Here is a 23254-nt window from a genome sequence, read left to right as displayed (position 1 = left end):
GAGCACCTTAAGGACAACAGAAAGGTCCCATTTAGGGGTGTTGTGAACCGGTCTAGGACGCTCTAATAACATTCCTCTGAAAAGAGGGGTTATTTGGTCCTCCCAACGAAGATCCCAGGTGCTTAAAACACGGAGGGTAGAAGCGATGGCGGACTTGTACCCTTTTATAGCCGTGACAGATAGTTGTCTTTCCGTGAATAATTCAATAAGGAAATCTACTAATCTGTATATAGAGGGAGAGATCGGATTAACTCCGTTCTCCCTGCACCAGGAAGTGAAGGTAGACCACTTTCCTTGATACACATCAAGGGTAGACCCCCTTTGAGGTGCGGACATGCGCTTGACAGCGATGTCCGAAAAGCCTCTCTGGTGGAGATGCAACTGGATAAGTTCCAGGCGTGAAACTTGAAAAATCCAGGGTTCTGGTGGTAGCATCTCCCCAGGGGGTGCCACAGGAGGTGCTTCCAAGTAGGAAGACTCCTGGGGTGATCTATCAGGAGCTCCAGCAAGGCTGGGAACCAGGCCTGATTTGGCCAGCAAGGTGCGATGAGAGTTATTCTCACCGGATGGCTGGTCAAGATCTTGTTCAGGACTGGTTGGATGAGAGGGAGGGGTGGAAACGCATATGCGTTCAGCCCGACCCAAGAGGCTGTAAGGCTGTCGACTTCCAGGGCCTCTTCGTCCGGAAGTGGAGAGTAATAGATGGGAAGGCGATTGTTCAGCCTGGTGGCGAACAGATCTACCTTCGGAGATTGCCAAAGGCGACAAAGGTCGTCTACAATCTCCTGATGGAGTGTCCACTCTGTCTGAACTAGCTTGTTCTGACGGGACAGGGCGTCGGCAAGGATGTTGCGATTGCCCGGTATGTGTCTGGCACATATCGATACTCCAAGGTCGGCACAAAGATGGTAAAGCTCCCAAGTTAGCTGGCAAAGAATGCCGGACTTTGTGCCTCCCTGTCTCCTGACATATGCTACTACTGTAGAATTGTCGGAGAACAGGGTTACTCTCCGATTCTTCAGGCGAAGGGAAAGAGCCCTCACGGCAAGAAGGACAGCCTTCATTTCCAATATATTTATTGGAAGAATGGTCTCCTCCCTTGTCCATAGACCTCTTATGGACATGTCCCCGTTGTTCAGATGTGCTCCCCACCCTAGTAGGGAAGCATCTGTGAACAGGGACACTTCTGGGGGCGGTGGAGCAAGATCTACACCGCTTTGGAGACGAGTCTCCGACTCCCAGAAGTTCCAGACGTTCTTGAGTAGGTATTGAGGTATCAATACCAACTTGTCTAATGGGTCCCTGTGGGGTTTCCATAGAGACATTAGAAACATCTGGATGGGACGCATATATAGACGGCCAAGGGGGATTTGGTCTGCTGCCGAATTCAGAAGTCCCAAAAGGCTCAAGCATCGCCTTGCGGGAGCTTGAGTCCTTCCTCTGAATTCTGCGACGAGATGAAGAATTTTCTTTATCCTGTCTAGGGGGGGCAGCATTTTCCCTATGGCCGTAAGGAACCGAACTCCAACGTAAACGAAGTCTTGGGATGGTATGAATTCTGACTTTGTTTCGTTGATAATCCAACCTGCGGAAACTACTTTTTGCTTTAGAACCTGAAGTTGTTGCAGTAGTAGTTCCCGCGATTTGCAACGGAGTAGCCAATCGTCTAGGTAGTGATGGAGCTTGAACCCCATCACGTGAAAGGGAGCGACGAAGGCTGTGACTATCATCGTAAAAATTAGGGGTGCCGATGCCAGACCAAACGGCAGGGCCCTGAATTGATACGTCTTTCCTTCGTAATGGAATCGAAGGAAGTGTTGATAGTCTGGATGGATCGGTACATGTAAGTACGCATCCATTAAATCCATCGATACCGCCCAATCGTTGGGCTGTATCGCCGTTGCTATAGACCTGGTGGTTTCCATCTTGAAATGAGGAACATTCAAGAAGGTGTTTAACCTGGAAAGGTCTATGATCAGCCTCCATGTCCCTGCTTTCTTGGGAACCAAGAAAACGTGGCTGTAAAAGCCGGGGGAGCATGGATCTTGAAGGACCTGGATAGCTTGCTTCTCCAGTAATGTCGCGACCTCTGCTTGGAGGGCAGAGGCCTTGACTGGGTCCTTCGGTGGCTGAACTGGGGTTGGATATATGGTAGTCGGGGGGGTACGGTTGAAATCTAGTTTCACTCCGTACCTCAACATGTTTGGGACTGGGGACCCCTTTGGGCACCAATCGTCCCAAATGTCTGCAAATTTTTTGCAGACGGCCCCCGACTACCGGAGTCGGCTCCTTTTTGCGTCCGGGAGGAGAAAGGAGGGGGGAGTCACCTCTTCCGGCCAGCACCCCTTGGGCGAAAGGAGTGCTTAGTCGGACCGGATCCACCCTGGTTAGAGGAAGTATTTTTCCTCTTTCCAGTCCGGCGACCCTCCGCTTCCCGTCGGAAGGATCCAGCAGGAGCAGGCTGACTAGGCGGGGTAGGCCTAGGCAGGACCTGCCTGGCGTACGGGATTGAACCCGATGCCTGCTGGGGCCTCTCTATCTTTCTAGCGTTAGGTAGAGAGGTCTTGGCCCTCTGTGTCGCAGTGGGGGCATATAATTTGTCCCAATCTTTCTGTGCTTGAGCCGCCTCTTGTACAGAATCTGCGAACAGGAAAGAACCGTCCAAAGGAGCGGTTCTTAAGGCCCCTTCCAGCTGGAGGGATCTGATGACATTGAGAGAGCCCAGTGCGGCGTCTCTACGGAGTAGGACGCTATTTGCTGCGGTCTTGGCGGACAGCGCAATAGCGTGCCTAATCGAATGTGACAAGGATGTCACAAGCGATTTTGTGTCATCAGATAGTGACTCATTATCTTTTAGGGATCTGGCTAGGGCCAGGTTAGTGTGCTCTGCGTAGGAGAGCACCGCTAACGTGTTTTTGGCCAGACCCTCTTGTGCTCTAAGGTCTCGGTAAGCCGAGGAGGAGGTCACCCTAGGCACGAGTTGGTCCAGCTGTACATCGTCCTTTAATATGGAAGTCGATGCTGCAGCTGGACAGCCGGCCGAGCTGACTCGATAATAGTCAGCGCGGTACTGCCTAACGGGAGGAAGTTGTGCCGTGAACAACTTCCCCGGTTTACACCAAGCTTCCGGTCCGACTGCCGGAAGGACAGGGATGGAAGTACGTTGGTGGGCGCCTTGTGAGTCTCTGATTGTACGCTCCAAAAGTTCAGAGACTGCTAACACCGACGGGGAGGGAGGAAGGAATTCAAGTGCCCGAGTGGAGCCTTGAGAAACCTGTGGATTGGGATCCACTTCCTGTCCCCAGAGTGAAAAGGTCGGTGTTGACAAGGCTGGCAGTTCCGGCGGGGTAGGGCACAGATCCTGCGGGAGGTACGCTCTGATCAAGGATCTGAGTGTCCTCATATCCGACAGGATACTGGCCTCCTCTGGTGACAGCTCCTCCTGATTGGGGGAGCGGTAGCCTGGCTGAGAACTCTCGTTCTCAGAAAATTCCTCTAAAATAGAGGAGTCGGATGGTGGGTATCCGATGGGACCAGGCGCACCAGAGGAACCGGAACCCTGCTCCAGATGGCTGAGTCTATCAGAAAGACCTGCTACCATCTGGATGAGCTGGGACAGTTGCTGTCCCGACTCGGGTTCCGGACCCGACGTGCGGCTTCTCTCAACGACGGGCGGTTGAGGCGAGGGTGAGCGCATAAGCGAACCCTGGAAGCCGTATGTGCGGGCGAATGGGTCTTCCGGAAGCGGAAGTTGCCCATATTCTGAACTAGAGTTCAGATGTCCTCTCTGCGTAGCTCGTTCCATGGGAACGACGCCTCTGCTACGAGGAGGGGGTGGCACTTCCGGTTGGTTCCACCCAAGAGGTTGGCCAACGTAGGAAGGTGCCTGCATTTCCGGTAGGACGAAGTCCGAAACCGGAAATGCCCGTAACTCCTTCGCCGGTATGGAGCTACCGGAAGCCCTTTTAGAAGGAGGTACGGAGGGCGGAAACGCTGTTACCGAAGACGCATGGCGTTTCGGAGGTGGCGTTATAAGGTCCGGCCCTACTCTACTGTGTCCGTGAGGACTGGGGTTATTTCGCAGTAAAGACTGAGAAAAACCCCCAGTAGAGTCTTCGGTTACTGAAAAACGGGAACCCGCGTCAGTAACCGGAACTGCAATCGGCGGACCGGAAGCAGGGTGCTCCCGCGGGTACAAAGGGCTTGTACTCGGGGGAGCGGACGACAGGGGAACCGGAAGGTTCCCTGAGGTCCGGGGTATATTAAACCCTTGGAGACTTATTGGATGTAAGTCTCCCTTGGGACCACAGACATTAATAATGTCAGATCCCGCATCCTTCGCAGCCGCGGCCGGAACCGGAACTCGGCTGACGGAAGGGGTGGTGGCGGGAGGTTTGCTAGACCTCCGGGTTATATGCCCGGAAACGGAACCGGAAGAGGGTTTAGGCGTCTTCGCGGCCCGTTTCCCGCCACCAGACGCATTCCTTTGTGGTGAGACAAAGGATGCCGTCGGAGGGGTACGCCATATAAAAAATGGTACCAATGACAATAAAAATACTGGGAACCCCAAGTAGGCCAGAAAGGACGCAATAATTAATGGAAAGGAAAACATGCCTACTTGAATTAAACACTATTGCAATGGATCTGAGTCTTGTTCATTACAATAGAGCGGAGAATAGCCTACTTAACTCTACCCTACCAAGATCAAAATAATGGAGCCGGGTCGACTAAGCTAGCTAAGAAAATGTCTATAATTAAATAGACTGGACAATACTAATGCCAAGATTAGTTTGGCGGTCTACTCCGTAGGTGAATGAACCCAAAAATCGTCTAGACTTGGCTGGTTGAATTTGGTTTTAAATCGAATTCACGGCAGCTTTGAAAAAACGATGTGCTTCGTAGAAGCACAAGAGTAAAGACTGAATATGGCGGCATGAGATCGGCGCGATCTCGCGGGATCGGTCAGGGCGCCGCCTGGCGGCCGAGCTGTTAACTCAGTTCTCCCTTTAGAAAATTAAAGGGATACTCTTGTGTTTGAGCCCAAATGGAGTAACATGCAAAAGTGTTCCATAGGTAAGTTTGAATGACACAAAATGGTTTTGACACATCTTGAAAATTCAGAAACAAAATTTTCATTTATTTAAATACAGTAGAACCTCTCTTAGTGGACACCTCTCTATTAAGGACACTAGTTTTGATCCCAACTTAGGTGTTTCCATTCAATCTGACCTCTCTAATCAGGACACCTCCATTTGTCAGTCCCACTGTGTCCTTAATAGAGAGGTTCTACTCTATTTTACTTCATTCTATAAACTCTATTAAAGACAGTAGACTATCATCATAATTAAAAGAACAGACTATATTCTCATAATACTTAAAAATAATTTCACAATAAACTTGACCGCATCATGGAGTATAATTGTGACGCTTTATACATGAAAACGTAGAGTGCAGTGCAGTCAACTTATCTTGAAATGGACTCGACCGGCAATAACATAAACAACACACTTTTTAATACAAAAACAACTAACAAAAGTCATGACTGAGGCCAGTTTGTGGTGACGACATCACCGAGTATGAACCATCCCACGCGGGGTGTGGAGCAAAATCTATACCTCATTGTACTTGAACAGACTAGCATTTCTGATACGCTAGGAACAAATACTGTGCCGATGCATTTAAGCCAGTTAAGGGCAACAAAAAGGTATATTTTACATGGAATAGGCCTATGTGTCACAGCTGATGCAGCTCAACCAGCTTGATAGTGTTGACACAGTATGTCACCGAATAAACCTTACAAAGTCAAATACAGACAATCATAACTTTCACGTCATTCACCACAAACCTCACTCATTTCCTCCATCAGTCAGGCAAGAATCCAGAATTGGCAAGTAATAGCCAAATCAAGCTATTAGAATCATCGTTGAAAGAAATAAGGATATGCGCAGATGCATGCTTTTCACGTTAAGCAGGTTATTGGGTAACCACAGGGAACACCATTTTGGCTAGAACTTGAACGGGTAGGAGTCAGTTCTTTGTTTTTCCAGAAAATAGACTCCCAGTCCCACCCTTTTTCTTGAAATTGGCATTTACTTACAGTGGAACCTCCCGTAGCGGACACCTCTCTATTAAGGACGACCTCTCTATTAAGGACACTAGTTTTAGTCCCAAAGCAGTTGTTTCTATTCATTTTGACCTCTCTAATCTGGACACCACTCTATTAAGGACAGCACTTGTCAGTCCCGAGGGTGTCCTTAATAGAGAGGTTCTACTGTAATTTCGAAGGAGTTCTAATTGCTGTAGGATTTCAAGTTCCAGCCAAAATGGTGCTGCCCATGGGCAACCCTTAATCTATTTCTTCAGAAATGACACAGGTTAATACCCTTTAAACTAGTTCCAGGGGAGAACTTCGCAGTCGAATCGGTGGGCGTGAATGGGAAATGACCAGATCGAGCTACAACTCACCAAATGGGGATTCTTGCTAGGCTGTTCTTCTGATCACAAAAGCAACCTTGAGCATCTAATCAACATATAACTTAAAAAATAAATGAAACACTCTAGTTTCATCGATCTAAGAGCAGTTCATTAATTACTCCGAAAGCAACACAAAGGCCAAGCAGAACTTGACGTCAAGACCATCGGATAATTTGGTGTTGCTAATCCCATTGTTTATATCATCTATCTCATCGAACATATTGAATCAATGTTTCACGAGTCGTCAGAAACCAGTCTTAGATTAGTGAAAAAAGAGTAACTTAAACAACACATTGATATTCATTAAAATTGTGGTCATCCTTTTACTTATCAGTGGTGGTATGTAGGTGACACGTCACCGACAAAAAACTTGAAAGATTTAGGAGTGCACTTCACCGTGTGCATTCGCCCTGTCGAGGATATGAAGTGACGTCATTTGGGCATTTATTTTGGACGTCAATCCATGACCCAGACTCTGAGGAAGTCGCTACCAAATCTGTGCTACATGTGACAACGTCTTGGCTTATTTCGCCAAACTTCACTTCTTCCATTGTTGCGCGGACGACAAAGTTATGTCGCATGGTTCAAGAACCCAAAATGACAATTTTTCTATAATGATGACATCAGCATGGCCTCAATATGCCATCTTGCGTTTCAATGTGATTGCCACCACAGTACCACATTCATGCATTGATCATTAAATCATGGCCACAAATGCGGAAATTTAGGCTACCGCAAAATCAAACCTTTGGCTTCACGAAATTACCCTGGTTTACTGCAATAGAATACATCATACATCAGACTATGTGAAAAATCTATAGTTTTCCCTCTTGAATCAAATTGTCCCATATTTTATTAAACTTTAAAATGGTCTCAAATGCACTGTATTGGAACATGCTGATTATCTATACAATTTACATATGATTGGTGGTTAGTTTAAAGTCAAAGGTCACATGATAGGCGTACAATCTGATTGGTCCTTAAGAAATTTCCAAAAGCAACACTACATCATTGAATCACTAGTGAGATTCGTTGACCTATTTACATGACGTCACGAAGTCTTCAGATCACATGGGGACCAGGTTGCCAAAGCCTGAAAAGAGAGATTGACAGAAGGATATTACGAGACTGACAATTAATGTTAGCTAAGGTTTTATCCTCAATAAAAGCGTTTATAGTCAAAGCCCAAAATCTAAAGCAGAAGTTTTTTCCACATCTTGTTTTGCAAGACAAAAAACAGTCTTACGTACTGAATATAACTTTCAGCAATGCCATTGGTGTAGCCAGAAATACTAATGTTTCAGCAAATCTGTATGCATAAAAACTGCATCAGGGCAATGTCTTTAACTGCATTTCTTTAGCCACGGGTAAAAAACAAATGGCATACCACTTAAGCACCATAAATCATACGCTAACAGCATCTTGATGTAGCAGGCATCTCTAGCTATCACCCAGGGAGAGATCCATACCTCAACAGATTTATGGATCACTTAACTTGAGCATATCTTATTTATTCTTGAGAAAAACTTCGAGAAACGGCTGTCTCGATGTGAGAAGTTTAACCCATTGTGGTGGATGTCCAATCTAGAGTAGATGGCAAGAACTGGCCCTTATCCTCCTTTAAATGAGTATATCTTATTCATTCTTTGGAAAAACTTTGAGAGCTGTTCGGATGTGAGAAGTTTAACCCATTGTGGTGGATGTCCAATCTAAATTAGATGGCAAGAACTGGCCCTTATCCTTTAAATGAGTATATCTTATTCATTATTTGGAAAAACTTTGAGAAACTGCTATTCGGATGTGAGAAGTTCAAACCCATTGTAAAAGGGTAGATGGAGCGAACTGGCCCCCTCAGTTATAGTGCTGCTGCATAAACAAATGCCATTGAGCTGCCTGTGGCTGTCAGTACTGGGACCCAAATTGTGTCATGAAAATTCATTAAAAATCATATCTTGAACTACACGTACATGTATGCACCATCTGGAAATTTCTCTCAAGTTGTGATGTTTCTTCTGGCGTTTTCTTCACCAGTTTCTTTTCCAGTGGTGTTCCTGTTGTAACCACTGGAGGTCCAATGGGAATATATTAAATGAAATGGCCAGGGCCATTGTGCTCACCTCATGTGGAGGAAAGATGGATAAAGAGCATGGTATTGTGTCATGTAGTGTTAGGTTTGATGTAGGTCCAAGCAATTACAATTTCCCCAAAATGGCCAATTTACAGTACATTCGACCTCTGTGACCTTGAAAAGTAGGTCAAATCAAAGACGACCCGGGTGACACATTGAATGGTTGTTAGAATTAGATGTACCTATGATATAAAATTGGTGCCAATCGGGCAAGTCATTACTAGGAATAAAGGCATTTTGAAGAATTTCGGATTTGGCCCCCTCCCTGGAGGCCAAACGGCAAATCAGATCGCACCAAACTTCGGTACCTGAGATCACCTGACCAAGGGGTACATGTGTACTTAATTTGTGATCAATAGTCATTGCAGTTAAGAAACGTGCCATAGTTACGGCCTGACGCCAAATTTACGCCATTTGACCTCTGTGACCTTGACAAGAAGGTCAAATTAAAAACCTGTGTGACATTTACTGTATGGTGGTTAGATGTACCCATGATATCAAATTGGTGGCAATCGGACAAGAAGTTAAGGAATAATCACATTTTTAAGGTTTTTGGATTTTGCCCCCTGGTGGTCAAGTGGTGAATCATATTGGACCAAACTTCGGTCCCTGAGATCACCTGACTAAGGGGTAAATGTGTACCAAATTTGGTATCAATAGTCATTGCAGTTTAGAAACGTGCCATCGTTACATCCTAACGGCCAATTTACAACATTTGACCTCTGTGACCTTGAAAAGGAGGTCAAATCAAAAACCCGGAGGATATATGATGCACCTTTGCTAGAAGTACCTACCATATTTTTTTCAAAATTTCCCGACTACTATTAAGGGAGATATTGCATATTTTCACTTTTAACGTTTGGCCCCCTGGTGGCCAAACCATGAAACGAATCGGACCGAAACTTGGTCTCCAAGGTGTCATTACATAAGGGTACATGTGTACCAAGTTTCAACTCAATAGCTCTAACAGTTACGAAACGTGCCCTGCTAACGGACGACGGACGACGACGACGACGACGACGACGACGACGACGACGACGACGACGACGACGACGACGACGACGACGACGACGACGGACGACGGACGCCACGGTATGGGATAAGCTCACCTCTGCTAAGAGGTGAGCTAAAAAGGTAAATGGCCCTACCATTTGCTTCAAAAGGGCAAACTGTACCAAAGTAACTAACTTTTGGAGACATTCCCTTCCAATTTAATCAAATTTGCTATAAAATTCTTCCATAAGGGATTTCTACAACCCTATACCCCCTTCACACATCCGAACCAGTCTCGGGCCTCCCAATTAACCAAAGAGGCACTGGGGCATCATTTACAAAGTCAAAACCTGGCAAATTGGGGCAGCTATCTCTTTCATTTCTACATCTGCTCAATACCAGCCAGGATGAGTCAGGAATCGGGCAAGAATGTCCACCTTTAAATTAAAATTTATTGCCAACAGATCAATAGAGGCCAGACGTGGGAAAATCAACAATTCTCAGGACTCCGGCATAGGTTGACCTTAAAGGCCTACACCAGCCGCTAAACTTCGGTATAAGCACAAACTGCTTAATCCCAACACAATCTAAACATTGCACAACTCTGAGTTAGAGGGTTGAGTGGTACCTCCCTTAGCGGACACCTCTCTATTAAGGACACTTACTTTTGGTCCCAAATGGGTTGTTTCCATTCAATTTCACTTCTTTAATCAGTACACCTCTATATTGAGGACAGCAGTTGTCAGTACCGTGGGTGTCCTTAATAGAGAGGTTCTACTGCAGATAAATTATGTTGCCTTCAATATAATTGTGTTGGAAACAGATGAATTCTGTTGCCTTCAATGTATTTGCCCATGTGCCCACTTTGGCTAACCGAATTACAAAATAAGCCAGCCCTCAGCCACAGACAAGGTATAACTAAATACTGTGAGTCATTTGTTTCTACATAACAGCAATTCCCCATTGTCATAAATCAAACCATCATCAGCTTTCCTTGTTGCCGTGGCAACGCTAATGGCAACCAAGATGTTTGCGGGGTAAACTATTGCACGATAAGTATGCGGGATGACGATATCTGAGACGGTCAGGAAAAAATAACGGTGAAAGTTAATGGATTTGGATATATTTATTCCAGTCTGCAAATTTCATATACAACACACGTCATTAGGAAAACACCGCACCCCATTCCTTAACACCTTCTGAGCCGGTGGTGTATCTTTCACACTAACACCCCTATCTTGGACCCAATTTGAAAAAACTTATAACTTATAAGCATGAAATTCATAAAACAATATTCTGCCTCAAGAATTCTTTTAAGCATTCCGTGATTGGTTCCCTTTTAAGAATATTCCCCAAACCGACTTGGTTTTTAAATTTGAAGGGGTTAAAGAAAGAAAGTCATGTGGAAACCTTTCATTAGATATCTCAAAGTCCTAACCAGGAGGATATAGCCATTTTCTTCTCACATCATGCTACTTTGAGGAGAACACGAGAAAAACATCCTGGCCACAGAGAGAACATCTGGCCACGCTGATTGTTTTTTCTGCTCCCCGACTGGGCGAATATCTACCTCTCCGTGGAGTCATGCATAAACGCAGCAGCGCACAAGGCATAAGTAGCGTTCTAGTTGTCAGAGAGAGCAGTTTCACGCCGTTAAAATGCCCGGAGATGTAACACGAAGATAGTGATGCGCTGAGAAGAGATTAGACCCATGCAGCGTCGCTGGCCACAGTGGCGAAAAAAGGTAACATCGTTAAAAAATATGATGATTTGCCAATTATTCTCGAATCAACGGGCAAGAGAGCACCGTTTGATTGCTACACTCTTAAAAAGTAAAGGTTTTCGAGGTTTTGAAAAACCGTTCAGGGTTTTTCAGCCCACACCAGCAATCTATCACAGTGTTCCTGTTTCATGGTTGTAGACTACAGCCGACACACATTTATGCACCTCGTAGAGACATTTCAAGGAATGAAGAAACCCTTTGAGGTCATTTACAAGCTCAAAAACCTGAACAGGTTTTCCATTTCTCTGAAAAACATTATAGGGTGTGGAAATATGTGTTGGCTGAAAAACCTGAATGGTTTTCAAAAAACTCAAAAATGCTTTTTTAAAAAGTGCTTCTGCCTCTAGTTTTAAGGAAAAGTCTATTTTGAAAAAAGAGTACATTGTATCATACGGCATTACTAATCACCAGAATCGCCAAAGTGAAAAATGGACAGAAATGACCTGTGAATCTGGGTGGTCAGAGCAAAATCAAAACTGGTCAGTTCCCAACGATTAAGCATCTAAACATCCAAGCTAGCAACTACACCATGGATGTCTGTCTGAGCTAGATCTAGACAGATAAGGGCAACTGGCTCCATCTTTGATATGAATCTCTGCAAATACCTTGTCATTATCGAAAATACTCTAGTCAATGACTGATGCCAAGCATTTACTATAGACTACTGAGTTAGTTTTAAACATATTGCTGTTAAACAGGGGTTAAGGTATCTGACTTGCAACATGAACAACATGGGTTCAATACCAGCTGTTGTGGCCTTCAGCAAGGAAGTTTACTTGGATGGCCATGTGCCTTTTGCCATGACGTGTATCAAAATACTTCAATCTGAAGTGAGATATATCATTAGCTTGTGGTTATACTCCCCCCTCCCGACCAAAGACGTCAACGGGTGCCCAACTGTAGTTGCATGTAACAAACTCGCACAAAATACTGCTTTTAAAAAGACCGAGAGAAACTTTCGAGGTAAGAATGTGTTCAGTAATGGACTGTGGTTGCAGTTGCTGTTGCATACAAACCCATAAAATACTGCTTATAGAAAACATAGGATAATTTTCTTGGTCAAGAATGGGTTAACTAACAGAAATGTAATCGACTCCCATTACTTATCTCTTCAAATTCTGGAGCCGGGAACAGCCGCAGGCAAAACAGGTACATCTCTGGAGAAGTTAGCGGGGAAACTCAGGATGAGGTGTTAATAGCCCCCAGCAACCACACTTTGTCCAGCAGAATGAACAGACCATCCATGTTCATTGTATTTCCATGATGCTCAGGAAAATAGGAATCAGTGGATATTGCCTTGAAGTGAAGTTATTATGCATGCAAATTTGCAGAAACTTGGCATTTATAGCAAACCAGTCAAACAGCATTGTTGAAATTTACATTCAATAGGCCAGTGTATTCGCACAAATGGAAATTTTCCAGTTCAAGCTCAATTTTCATATTTTGATTGATAGGAGTGGGGCTTTAAAGCAGGAATATATGCAGGGTATTTTGTCTAGTGATACCGTTATCAACAATATTGAAACTCTGCTTGATCCAGTGATTAACACATTCCTCATGCAAATGTGAATAGTTTCGATGTACTGCGAGAGAGGAGAGGCCCCTATTGGCAACAGTGTGTAACATAATCTGACCCAGTTTGTTCCTGCCAATAGTCTCCCTTTAACCTGATCAAACTTCCCAGACCATCAGGAGTACATTAAGAGTATTTTCTAGTATTTATACCCCTATATCTCTCACACCTGATCTAAAGCCCCTAATCCCCTAACAAATCCCTGGTAGGCCCCATTTACTTCTCCCTTGTATGTTATCATAAGATCTAATCTCCAATTAGGCCTGCATGTTTTACTTCTTGGATCTTCGGGGCGCACTTCTGATCTTGTGGCCAAAACCTCCACTAAAGAACACCAATTTGCAATTCTACTCTAACGTAAAGTAGTCTTATCCAGGCATTAAGATTGTTATTTTGTCCTTAAAGGACGACTAAAGACACAAGGCAAGTAGGTCAGATTAAGACACAGAAAGTTTCTGATAGGGGTCTCATCTTACACCCATGCAGGCACCGAAGTGTGCATACTAGTCACTTGGAGACGACTAATTTTGGACCCCCCCCCCAAACATCTGCATTGGGGGTCCAAAAAGAAAGGACAAAGCCACCAGATCAAATACATGACACTTGGCTTCATTCACAGTATCAACGTCAATTTTTGGTTCCTCCCCTCGAATGACTACGCTTTGAACCTGTCGCACCAAAGGGAAAGTTTGCGTGGCCTCATAATGAATTGATATACCTGTGAGCCACAAACCATAAGGATTAGTATCAGGAGATGTTCATAGAACATGGGCTTACCCTGCAGATAAACAGATTTGCTGGACTCTGTTACAAGATGTTACATTTTGTTGCTTATGTTCCTACTTTATACCACTTGGCGGATAGATACCCCCAATACCCTTTTGGATCACCAAGATTTTGCACCTTATCAAAATATAAGGGGTACATTCAAAGGGAGTATAAGCCTATGAGGTTCAGGATGCTCCCCCATCCCGAAAATTGCTCCCAAGGGCAAATGAGAGGATCTATAAGTAAAGATGTCTGATTCAGTGAGACTACACCTCCGGGTTTTGTTGCATTGGACATTATGATTTTAATTGTCTTGCATTCAGAGAGAAGGCGACACCACCCATTGATTTTTAACGTGTTTTCTATTAGATACAAAACACACTCCTCAAACTACAGGGTGGCCCAAAATTAATTTCCCTCACACAATGGATACACAATAGAATTCTTTTGTCCAAAGGAAAATAATTCTGGGCCACCCTGTAGCTGAGGTCTGAGCTTTTGATATATTTTTCTGCTTAGTCTGGGCTATTCAGAAACAGAAAATAAATTTTTTGTTTGCTAGCTACAACAAAAATTGTTTGTTTATGGTGATCTAATGACACATACGGCTGGAATAAATTTGTAAACAGGCCTTGCACAGAATTTAAAAATTACAACTTGTTCAGCTGTGCACTTCACAAGCCTAAATAAATTTGTAAGGGATCAGGTAAAATATGTTGTACAATTGAATGATTACAATCCTAAGTACACATTTACCAAAGATTTGATCACATTCCTCACGACCCTGATTAAAAGGTCACCAAATCAACCGTTGACAGGTTCTTAGAAAGTTCCCGGGTTTTCAACTGATCCCTGAATAAAGGGCGAAAGCTAAATGGATAAGAATACTTAGTGAGCACACTGCCAGGAGGAACAAGTTCAAGAATTTCCCCACTGCTGCTACCTGGGGTTAAGACATCGTACCAAAAGATCACTGAAGAAAGCCACAGCCACAGTTATCACCATAATGCTTTTTCCTATGCTGTTGCAATATCACTTGTCAAATTTTATTAGAAATATAATTTGCTCGAGGTTTTGGACATCGTTGTGAAAGCTGTCAGCTAGAAATACAGTAAGGAAGAAGTACTAGTTAAGGTAATAGTGCAAGGGAAATTCAGAGGGCAGCACACAACAGTACCAACATTCCCCAACATGAACTACAGGTTGTCCATGCACAGATCCAGGTGGAGCACATTTTCAGGGATTTTTCATGCAATTATCTACTCAGCTTCACCTCTTTTTTCTGACCTCCTGGATCCAGGCCTGACTGTGCCACCCTCTTCATATAAAGGTGGACACCAGTGTACGTTCCTCTCCCCCCTTCTACATTTGGGACAAATGTTTCCAGATATTTTTTTCAGTGCCATTTTTCCGTGAAATGGAGTATAAGGCACAAACTAGTAGGAATTCAAGTCGACCTACCTTAGTGCCTGCTATACCTTCTTTCCACTTGATCGAGATATTGACGACGAGGACTTGTGTAATAACTGATGAAGTTCAGGCAACATTTTCACACCGGGAATGTTAAAGATGGAGGCCACTGGAAGAGGAGACATATTTGATGAGAATCATAACAATATTTGCAGCTTTATTAGAAAGGTTGCACAGATCGAAATACAAATTCCTGTTTGCGAGTATCAAATGGCTACATATGGTTTCCACTGAGGCACGCCTTGGGATCAAGGTTTAACTAGAGTACAACTCGAAATACGGAAGTTCTGTCTGTGAGCATCATTCTTGTCATTATCATAGGTTTCCACTGAGGCACTCTTTGGCACCGAGGAGTCAGTCTATTCATACAACTTGAGCACGCCTAAAAAAAAGGGAAGCTCTGTTTGTGAGCATCATTCTTGTTATTATCATAGGTTTCCACTGAGGCACTCTTTGGCACCGAGGAGTCAGTCTATTCATACAACTTGAGCACGCCTAAAAAAAAAGCTCCGTTTGTGAGTGTCATTCTTGTCACTATCATAGGTGTCCACTGAGGCACTCTTTGGCATCCAAGAGTCAGTCTATTCATACAACTTGAGCACAAGTTATTTTATCATTTAATAGCCGAGCTTGTTGGTCCTTTGTATTAAACCTCAATCACAGGTTTAGGGAAAGCATCAGTAGTTTTCCTGTCAAACCCCAGAGACAGACTTACCATCAGGAAGATCATAGATTTTTCTTGGAAGATCCGAGAAGTACTGGTGTGTAAGCGCTTCTCGTGCCGAGATTCTCTGCGTCGGTATCAATTGTAAAAACTCGGCAGCTATAGCCTCTGCATAGGGAATATGTGCAATCTTCGGGATCACATGGGCAAGCTTCTGTTTTCGGTATCGTATAAATTTTTCTGCAAGAGATGGAGAGCAGTAGTGTTACAAATTGCCCCTAACTATAGTTAGCTGCTAATTGGGTTAATTGGCCTAGCGATCACCTTCGACCAGAGTCAAACTTATGCTACTCGACATGTTTCTAACTTGGTGGGATCTTTTGCACACCATGGCGTAGATGCCAGATACGTTCAAGAAACTTCGATTTTTAGTGTCATTCGAAGGACAGTGATGAGCCAGGAATTATAGTGCCTCGAAAGCCATACCGGTTCATCCACAATACAATGATGGGATCGAACGCAGGCCCTAATACGTGGTAGCCAGCACTGTTAACCACAAGCTTATGAGGCCCCTCACTACATCAATAATCTCTGGACTCGACCCTCAGCACACATGCAGGTTACAAATTACCTTTATTATAATTAGGAAATTGCGTCACCCCCTCCCACGTTTCATTAGTCGGCGTACCAAGGACCCGCCATATTCGGTCCAGTTGGTCGTTGGCGTCCTTCATGCCAGGAAATGTCGCAAGACCAGATATCATCTCCGTGAAAATGCATCCAACACCCCTGAAATGAAGAAAAATTAACATTGATGCTTTAAAAAACTTTATCCCACCTTCTTACATGTATTTCATTCAAGATAAGTGCTTTAGCTTAACGTTTGCCAAATTTTTGCGATGCCCACTTTTGAAAATTGCTTATCATCAGCTCATGTTTTTTAAAGGATGGGGCAAACAGTTGGCTTTCTTTCAACTGTTTGCCCCAGCTTCGCTACCCAACCTCAAAGACTTACCACATGTCAAGGGAAGTCGTATAATCTGTTGAGCCGAGAAGGACGTCTGGGGGTCGATACCATAACGTCACAACTTCATGAGAATATGTTCGACTGGGCACCGATTTTGCTCGAGCCAAACCTGCAACAGAAGATCAACAATCAAATTTAGAGACAATAACACATTTTGGTCAACAATCAGAATTCTAAGAGGGCAAAACAAAACTTTCCCATGTCAAACAAAATCTTTGTCCGGTCGACAAACTCTTTTTTTGTGGATCCAAGCGACATTGCCTTCGCACACATCCGGGCTTTCCGCCACCCCACATATAAAGAGATCCTGCAATGTTGAGCAATTACTGATGCCAGAGATCTTCTGCCAGCAAATGATTCAGTTCCCACAACCTGCATCAGATGGCAGAACTAGAGTTTCATCCATTTGAGACTGAACTTGATGAAGAGGGTCTATTTTAGATGCTAAAAATCAACTTACCAAAATCTGCTAATTTTAATTCACCTATTTCACTTATTAGTAAATTCTGTGGTTTCAAATCTCTGGAAATAAAATAAGGAAAAATGCTTTAATCATGGAGAACCTTCAGAAATCTTGCTCACACCTTACATTGTCTAGCTTGGGCATCTGGCAGGGAAAGTTTTACATAACCTGAAGGATTCACTGCAAAGAGTGGGCTACATTTGATACATGATGTCACTTTTCACAATCACCTCATGTGTTCAAGCCTAAGACAGTTGACTCATGACAAGTGAAACATGACAAGTGACTAAATTCCGGCCTAATTAAGGCGAGTGAAAAATCAAAATTGCCATTATCTTCTTTCTTTTTGATGACAATGACATCTCTGTCATCGTCATCGCTCCCTATCCTTTTGGCATCATCCTTACCTATGTAATATTCTTCGTTGATGACAGTACGCTAGTCCTCGTAAGAGTTGAAATAAAAACAACTGCAACAGTAAAAGAAGCAGGTATCAATCAATAAAGCACAACCAGCACCCAAATCAATAAAAGCCAAGGCTGTCAATTTACAGATCGTAACTCTGTATTTACTCATGGTTCGCCTATAACTAGTGCCGTTATCTGTGAGCAGGCGAGGCCCACCGTTGATCAGTTTGGACACAGTGTATACATGTAGCTGGGGTGCAGGGCATTGGTACTGGCTCCATTCTGACCATGACAACCAATATATCATGATCATCATGCCGTACAGAGATACCAGAAACTAATAGGCCTGGTGGTTGCTATGCTCAAACGGACATTGCTGTGTCCAAAATGGCAATACTGGTGCCCTTTTGCCGATTTATGTCCTTCAGAATCCAATACTGGACCGCTGCACCATTCTGAAAAAGCTGCTCGAGACAGTCTTCCCATCTACCCAGTCTGCAACTATTTAGACGGTAATCAATAGTGATTATGTCAACTACGATTAATCCCCAGAAATGTTTTAAAAGCATCAAATCCCAAGGTGATAGATTTTCCATACATTACCCAAATTGTTACGATATGAGTGCTAAATTCTTCGGATGCAATATTTTGAGAGGTGTTGACCAACTCATCATTTGATGTTTTGTATAGTGTGGCTGAGGAATTGTTTTCTGAACAAATAAGATAACTTGAAGTGATGATGACCTCAGCCGAGCCAAAACGACATGTATTTCTAATGGTATGGTAGCCAGAATCTATAGAATGGGCTGAATCCAGGGGTCCTGCCAAAACTATCAGCAACAGCATTTTGGGAGATGATCAAATTTTAAATAGAAAATAGATATCCACACATCTTTTCCTCGATCTAAACAGCTACATTGTATATGAAACAAATAACTGACTTCAGCCAAATGTAGACCTGATAGTGATTTACACGTACTTCAGAGTTCTGATTTACTCATCATGTACATTGAAATTATAATCCATTGTGCTGCCACCAATGCTTTTTTGACTGAATGAGGTTGGCACAATAGTGTTTGGCTGAATATGGGCATCAAATGCAAGTGCTCTTACCTTAACGTTTTGTGGATTTAATCCTCCTGTATGCTTTTCTAAGTACTGACTGAGATCTGTATGCTGAAGCGAAAGACATGAGATCGTATAACAAGATTCAACTCAGTCTCAATATAGTCCCGTAAGGCCGGGTTTACATAGAGTTTAAGTTTTCACATGTCACGTGTCATTTGTGACATAAAGAACAAACAATTTATTCCAAAGAGTGGGCTAGATACGATTCACGACGTCACCTCAGCCTACTCCCGTGTCATGTCATGTTTTCAAACCTACATGTAAGTTGGTTGATGCCGGGTGCTAATTTAGAAGTAAATCACTGATGAAAGTTGTTGCTACATTCTACATGTTCTAAAACATGACTTCACGAAGCGGATCATTGTGTAGGTCAATAACTCACACATTTAGCGAGGTCATCCTTTGAGTATGGGTTGCTTTAGCATGCAACTGTGGTTGGGTTCCACTTGGCATTATTAGGTGGAGAATCGGTCTTCAGCTAAGAGAGGGAAGCCAATCTCAAGCTGCAGGATGGGATATTTCTGTTGTTTTGGCCGAGGAACCTCCATTCTACATCATATTCGAGGGGCGAAAACCTCCATTCAAAGTAATTGTTGTTGATAAACTTACCACAAATTCAAATACAAAGGTCAGAGTTTCTTTAGTATGTATAATGTCATGGAGGGTGACGATGTTGGCGTGCTTCAGACCTTTTAGTAGGGATGCTGAAATAAGACAACACTGGAGTAAGAAAGACGAAAAGTGGTGGTAATGTAGCACAACAGATACCATAAACTGAGATATATTTACACCTCATAAGGTTCAAACTATATGATAATTTGAGCCAATTGAGATATCTTTAAACCTTATAAGGTTCAAACTACATGATAACTTGAGCCAATTGTGATATCTTAAAAACGTTTTTTTGTACAGTGTGATTCCAATGTGGTTAATCCTTTTGACCAGATCTGCGACTTTATGCCCGCTGCCCTTACCTTCTCTGATCGCAGTGAACGGCGTACCCTCCTCCTCTTGTAATCGAATCTCTTTTAACGCAACAATTTTGTTATTTAAACTGAAAAGCAGAAGAGGAGAAAGCTTTTAGAATATTATGTAAATCACTGTGTGGACAGTGATACAAAAACCTCATATACATGTACTCAGTTTCAGCAGAGTTGCATGCATGATAAATGCATTACGGCATTGGGTATAACTGCTGTTCTATTTTCCTGACCAACGATTGAATATGGAGTACCCCCAACTTACTTGCTTAGTCCTTTGTACACAGTTGCATAAGAGCCCTCCCCTAGCTGCTCCAACTTCTGATATGCATTCAGTTTACCGAATGGAGAGTCGCCCTTCAATGAGAAGAGATAACAGAAATTAAGTCAAAGACAACATACGACAGAAAAACGAATTTGAAAATTTTGAAACAAACAAAACTATCTCAGACTGAAAAAACAAACATGAGCATTCCTTCCCAAAGTGGGATGAGTGTTTTACGCGCCACTACCCTTAGGTGCCAAGTGGGTTTATTGGCCGAGTGACTCCGTCTTTAGCCAGTGATAGAGTCCATGGCAAAAGCTACTCATGTTGCTTACATGCTGTGGCATAGACACTATATAACCTCTCATTCGAAGGACTGCGAAGAGCCAGGAATAATTTTAGTTGCTTCAAAGCCAGCCAGTTCATCCAGCATGCAATCCTGTGTTCTCCCTGGGATCGTTCCCGGGCACTGTGTGGTAGCCAGTATGGTCAACCGCTAGGCTTTAAGGCTCCTCATAGTCTGAAAGATCAGCCACTCTTCTAAAATAGCTCCTAAAATAGCTCAGGCATAAAGATTTCGAAACTTAGAACCAGTGATGTTGACATTACCTTGCTTAGACTGTCACCAATAAATAATTTCTCACCAGTTGAATACCTCAAGGGGTTGAAGGAAATATGTAGTTCCCCGGTCAAATCGTCGTCATAAACAACATGTTTCCAGATAATAACAAAAGACTCAACCAAAAGAGTCTTGCTGTAAAGAGCATGTCACCTCGATATCACCTCACCCAAAAATTACTCCAAGTGACGATTTCGTTAGATCTCAAATGATTCCACCTGAAGACATTGTCTACATCTTTTAATTTTTCATAAGATCAAAGGCCTGAGGAGAATCTATTTCCTTTAGCGATGCACTCAGCTAGATGAAAATGATATTGTTGTCTGCGGCTATGTCGTCATGACGATAAACTGATTTGTATGCCGATAATTTGATAAAGAATGCAAAGAGGAAAACAATTGGTTTGATCGAGAGAGAGTGCTTTGATGTTTGTGATGGCTTTTTTTGGCTTTTCATCATTTCTCCAGTGGTCTTCTAATCTTAAAACACATCCGTTACAATGTCTACTTTTTATTACAGACTTTGCATTGGCCTCACTTTGTTTGACCACAAGGGTCGGTTGAGTTGGTACATAAAAGCTGATTCTCAGTGGATTATGCCTGAAATATCCCAAGTTTGAGGTTTCTTCGAATTTTGCCCAAAACCATGGCTGCCCCACCCACGGTTTTGGTTAACATTTCAGCTCCACCCGTGCAGTGTTCAGTCAGACAACCAATACCTCAAGTTCCGGTATCAATTCCTTAAATCTATGGCAGTAGAGATCAGTTTTTAGGCACTGCTTGATATTTGCCATGTAAGGCCAATGGGAAAAGGTAGGAATGAATATTACAGAAGGAACAGAGAATCTTGCCAACTTATCAAGCCAGCTGGTGGCCTGGCAGCTTGGTTGGCTCGATTGCAGTGTTTGGCGCTGGTCTTTTAAAGGTTCGAAGTATCTTCCATGATTTTCTGTTTAAAGAGTTACAGAAAGATGAGTGAATCGTGAACACGTGACCTGCTGAGCATTACAGAACGGTGCGCTACTTAGTTTTCTGGTGCTACCGGAGCTGTATTTAGATTTTGACGTCAAATCACTTACCCGGTAAAAGCTGAAGCGCTTCGTCTGCATTGAACAGAAAACGTCCCTGATATCCACAACATCCACAGACATGGTGAATATCACTAATGTATCCTCTGAATTTCCAAATAAATCACAGTCCAATTGCTAATTATTCCTGCATCTGGGCTATCCGGTAAACTGGTCAAAGTTTATCGATCATTTTGTGAAAGGAAAAAGTTTGAAATCTGCCTAAAATCGGATAATTGACATTTTTTCCTCTTCCAATTGTTTCCTAAAAGAAGATACTAGGTAATAAACAATCAAACAAATTCAACTAATATCTCTCCATGTCATGAAGTCAAAGATGTAAAAATCTATGAAAAGGAAGTATCTTCAGGACATCCAATGCCATCAGCAGGCCAAACTTCAAAACAGAATCAACCAACGACCGAAAAATGGGGGAAATTTGGACAAATCTAACGATTGTGCCCTTGAACTTCTGACAGAACAAACTGAGCAACTTGTAAAAAACTGAAAATCTGTCAGGAAAGCAACAAGCACCAAGAAGCCACAGAGGATGACGATGATGATGATGATGATGATGACGAATATATCCCAAAGGTCCCACCGAATATAAAACTGTGCTAGACTTCCTGACCAATTCCGAAATGAACAAAAGGTGTCACACTTAAAATCCAACAAATCTGTCAAAAAGTGCCCTGTGATGGGATGACAAGAACTTGAAGATTGTACAACCTGTGTAGACCGTACACTTGTGGTCAACTTCCTGCTCAATTTTTGTGGTTTGATTGTCCAAGGTGACAGAAAATGTTGAAGAATATCAGCAAAGGAATGACAGGAAATTCAGAATGAGCGGTGCACTTGTAGTCTACTTCCTGGGCAAGTTTTGTGGTTTAATTGTCCACTGGGCGACCGTGGTCAAATCAGCTGTCACTGCAGGATTGATGGTTTTGTCTGTGAATGGCTTGAACGGTCTACTGAACTCCAAATGGCATATGTATGAGCAGACCACCCAAATATTGACTCAGGCTAACCCAACAATGGGTTGGGCTCACAACGATGAATGCGTTAGGACAGATGGACAAGCAAGCTTCATGGTCTGCACTGAGGCTGTGAATTAGTTTTTGGAATACTTTTTAGTGGGGATCCTAACACCTAACTTTATCTATTTTTGATGAAAATCATTGAACAGACCAGGGCATTCAACTGTTGATGCACACTCCTCTATCATATATGTGACAGTGTCCAGACCAAAAAATAAACTGAAAATAAAGCCCTTGGAACTGCCCTAACCTGCGAAACATGGCTCGAAAAAAATTAAATTTTGTCCGATGACAAAGATTCAAAGTTCTCCAGACAGCTACACACAGATCCATTTCTGCTGTCAAATTAAGCCCTCTTAAAGAGCAAAATGAAACTCCTCCAAAAATCGGAAATGTCACATTCCTGCTC

General features: G+C 43.2%; 1 protein-coding gene across 6 annotated transcripts in view; it reads right to left on the bottom strand.

Moving 5' to 3' along the window:
• Positions 1–5079: 5079 nt before the first annotated feature.
• The window catches only part of LOC135499648 (cyclin-dependent kinase 14-like), a 66118-nt gene continuing 47943 nt past the window's right edge, over positions 5080–23254 (bottom strand). For all 6 annotated transcript variants that reach the window (XM_064790528.1, XM_064790529.1, XM_064790530.1 and 3 more), the window contains 11 exons: positions 20124–20215; positions 19853–19932; positions 19488–19582; positions 18864–18926; positions 17751–17812; positions 17341–17402; positions 16869–16989; positions 16485–16642; positions 15905–16093; positions 15181–15298; positions 5080–7567 (listed from right to left, as the gene is read on the bottom strand). In XM_064790528.1, coding sequence (XP_064646598.1) covers positions 15192–15298; positions 15905–16093; positions 16485–16642; positions 16869–16989; positions 17341–17402; positions 17751–17812; positions 18864–18926; positions 19488–19582; positions 19853–19932; positions 20124–20215 — 1029 coding nt within the window. In that variant the 3' untranslated portion in view covers positions 5080–7567; positions 15181–15191. The remainder of the gene's footprint in view (positions 7568–15180; positions 15299–15904; positions 16094–16484; positions 16643–16868; positions 16990–17340; positions 17403–17750; positions 17813–18863; positions 18927–19487; positions 19583–19852; positions 19933–20123; positions 20216–23254) is intronic.

The sequence above is a fragment of the Lineus longissimus genome, chromosome 15 (genome assembly GCF_910592395.1).
Source record: "Lineus longissimus chromosome 15, tnLinLong1.2, whole genome shotgun sequence".
Taxonomy (NCBI): Eukaryota; Metazoa; Nemertea; class Pilidiophora; order Heteronemertea; family Lineidae; genus Lineus; species Lineus longissimus.
The sequence above is the reverse complement of the archived record's forward strand: the minus strand, read 5'-3'. Positions and strand labels throughout refer to the sequence as shown.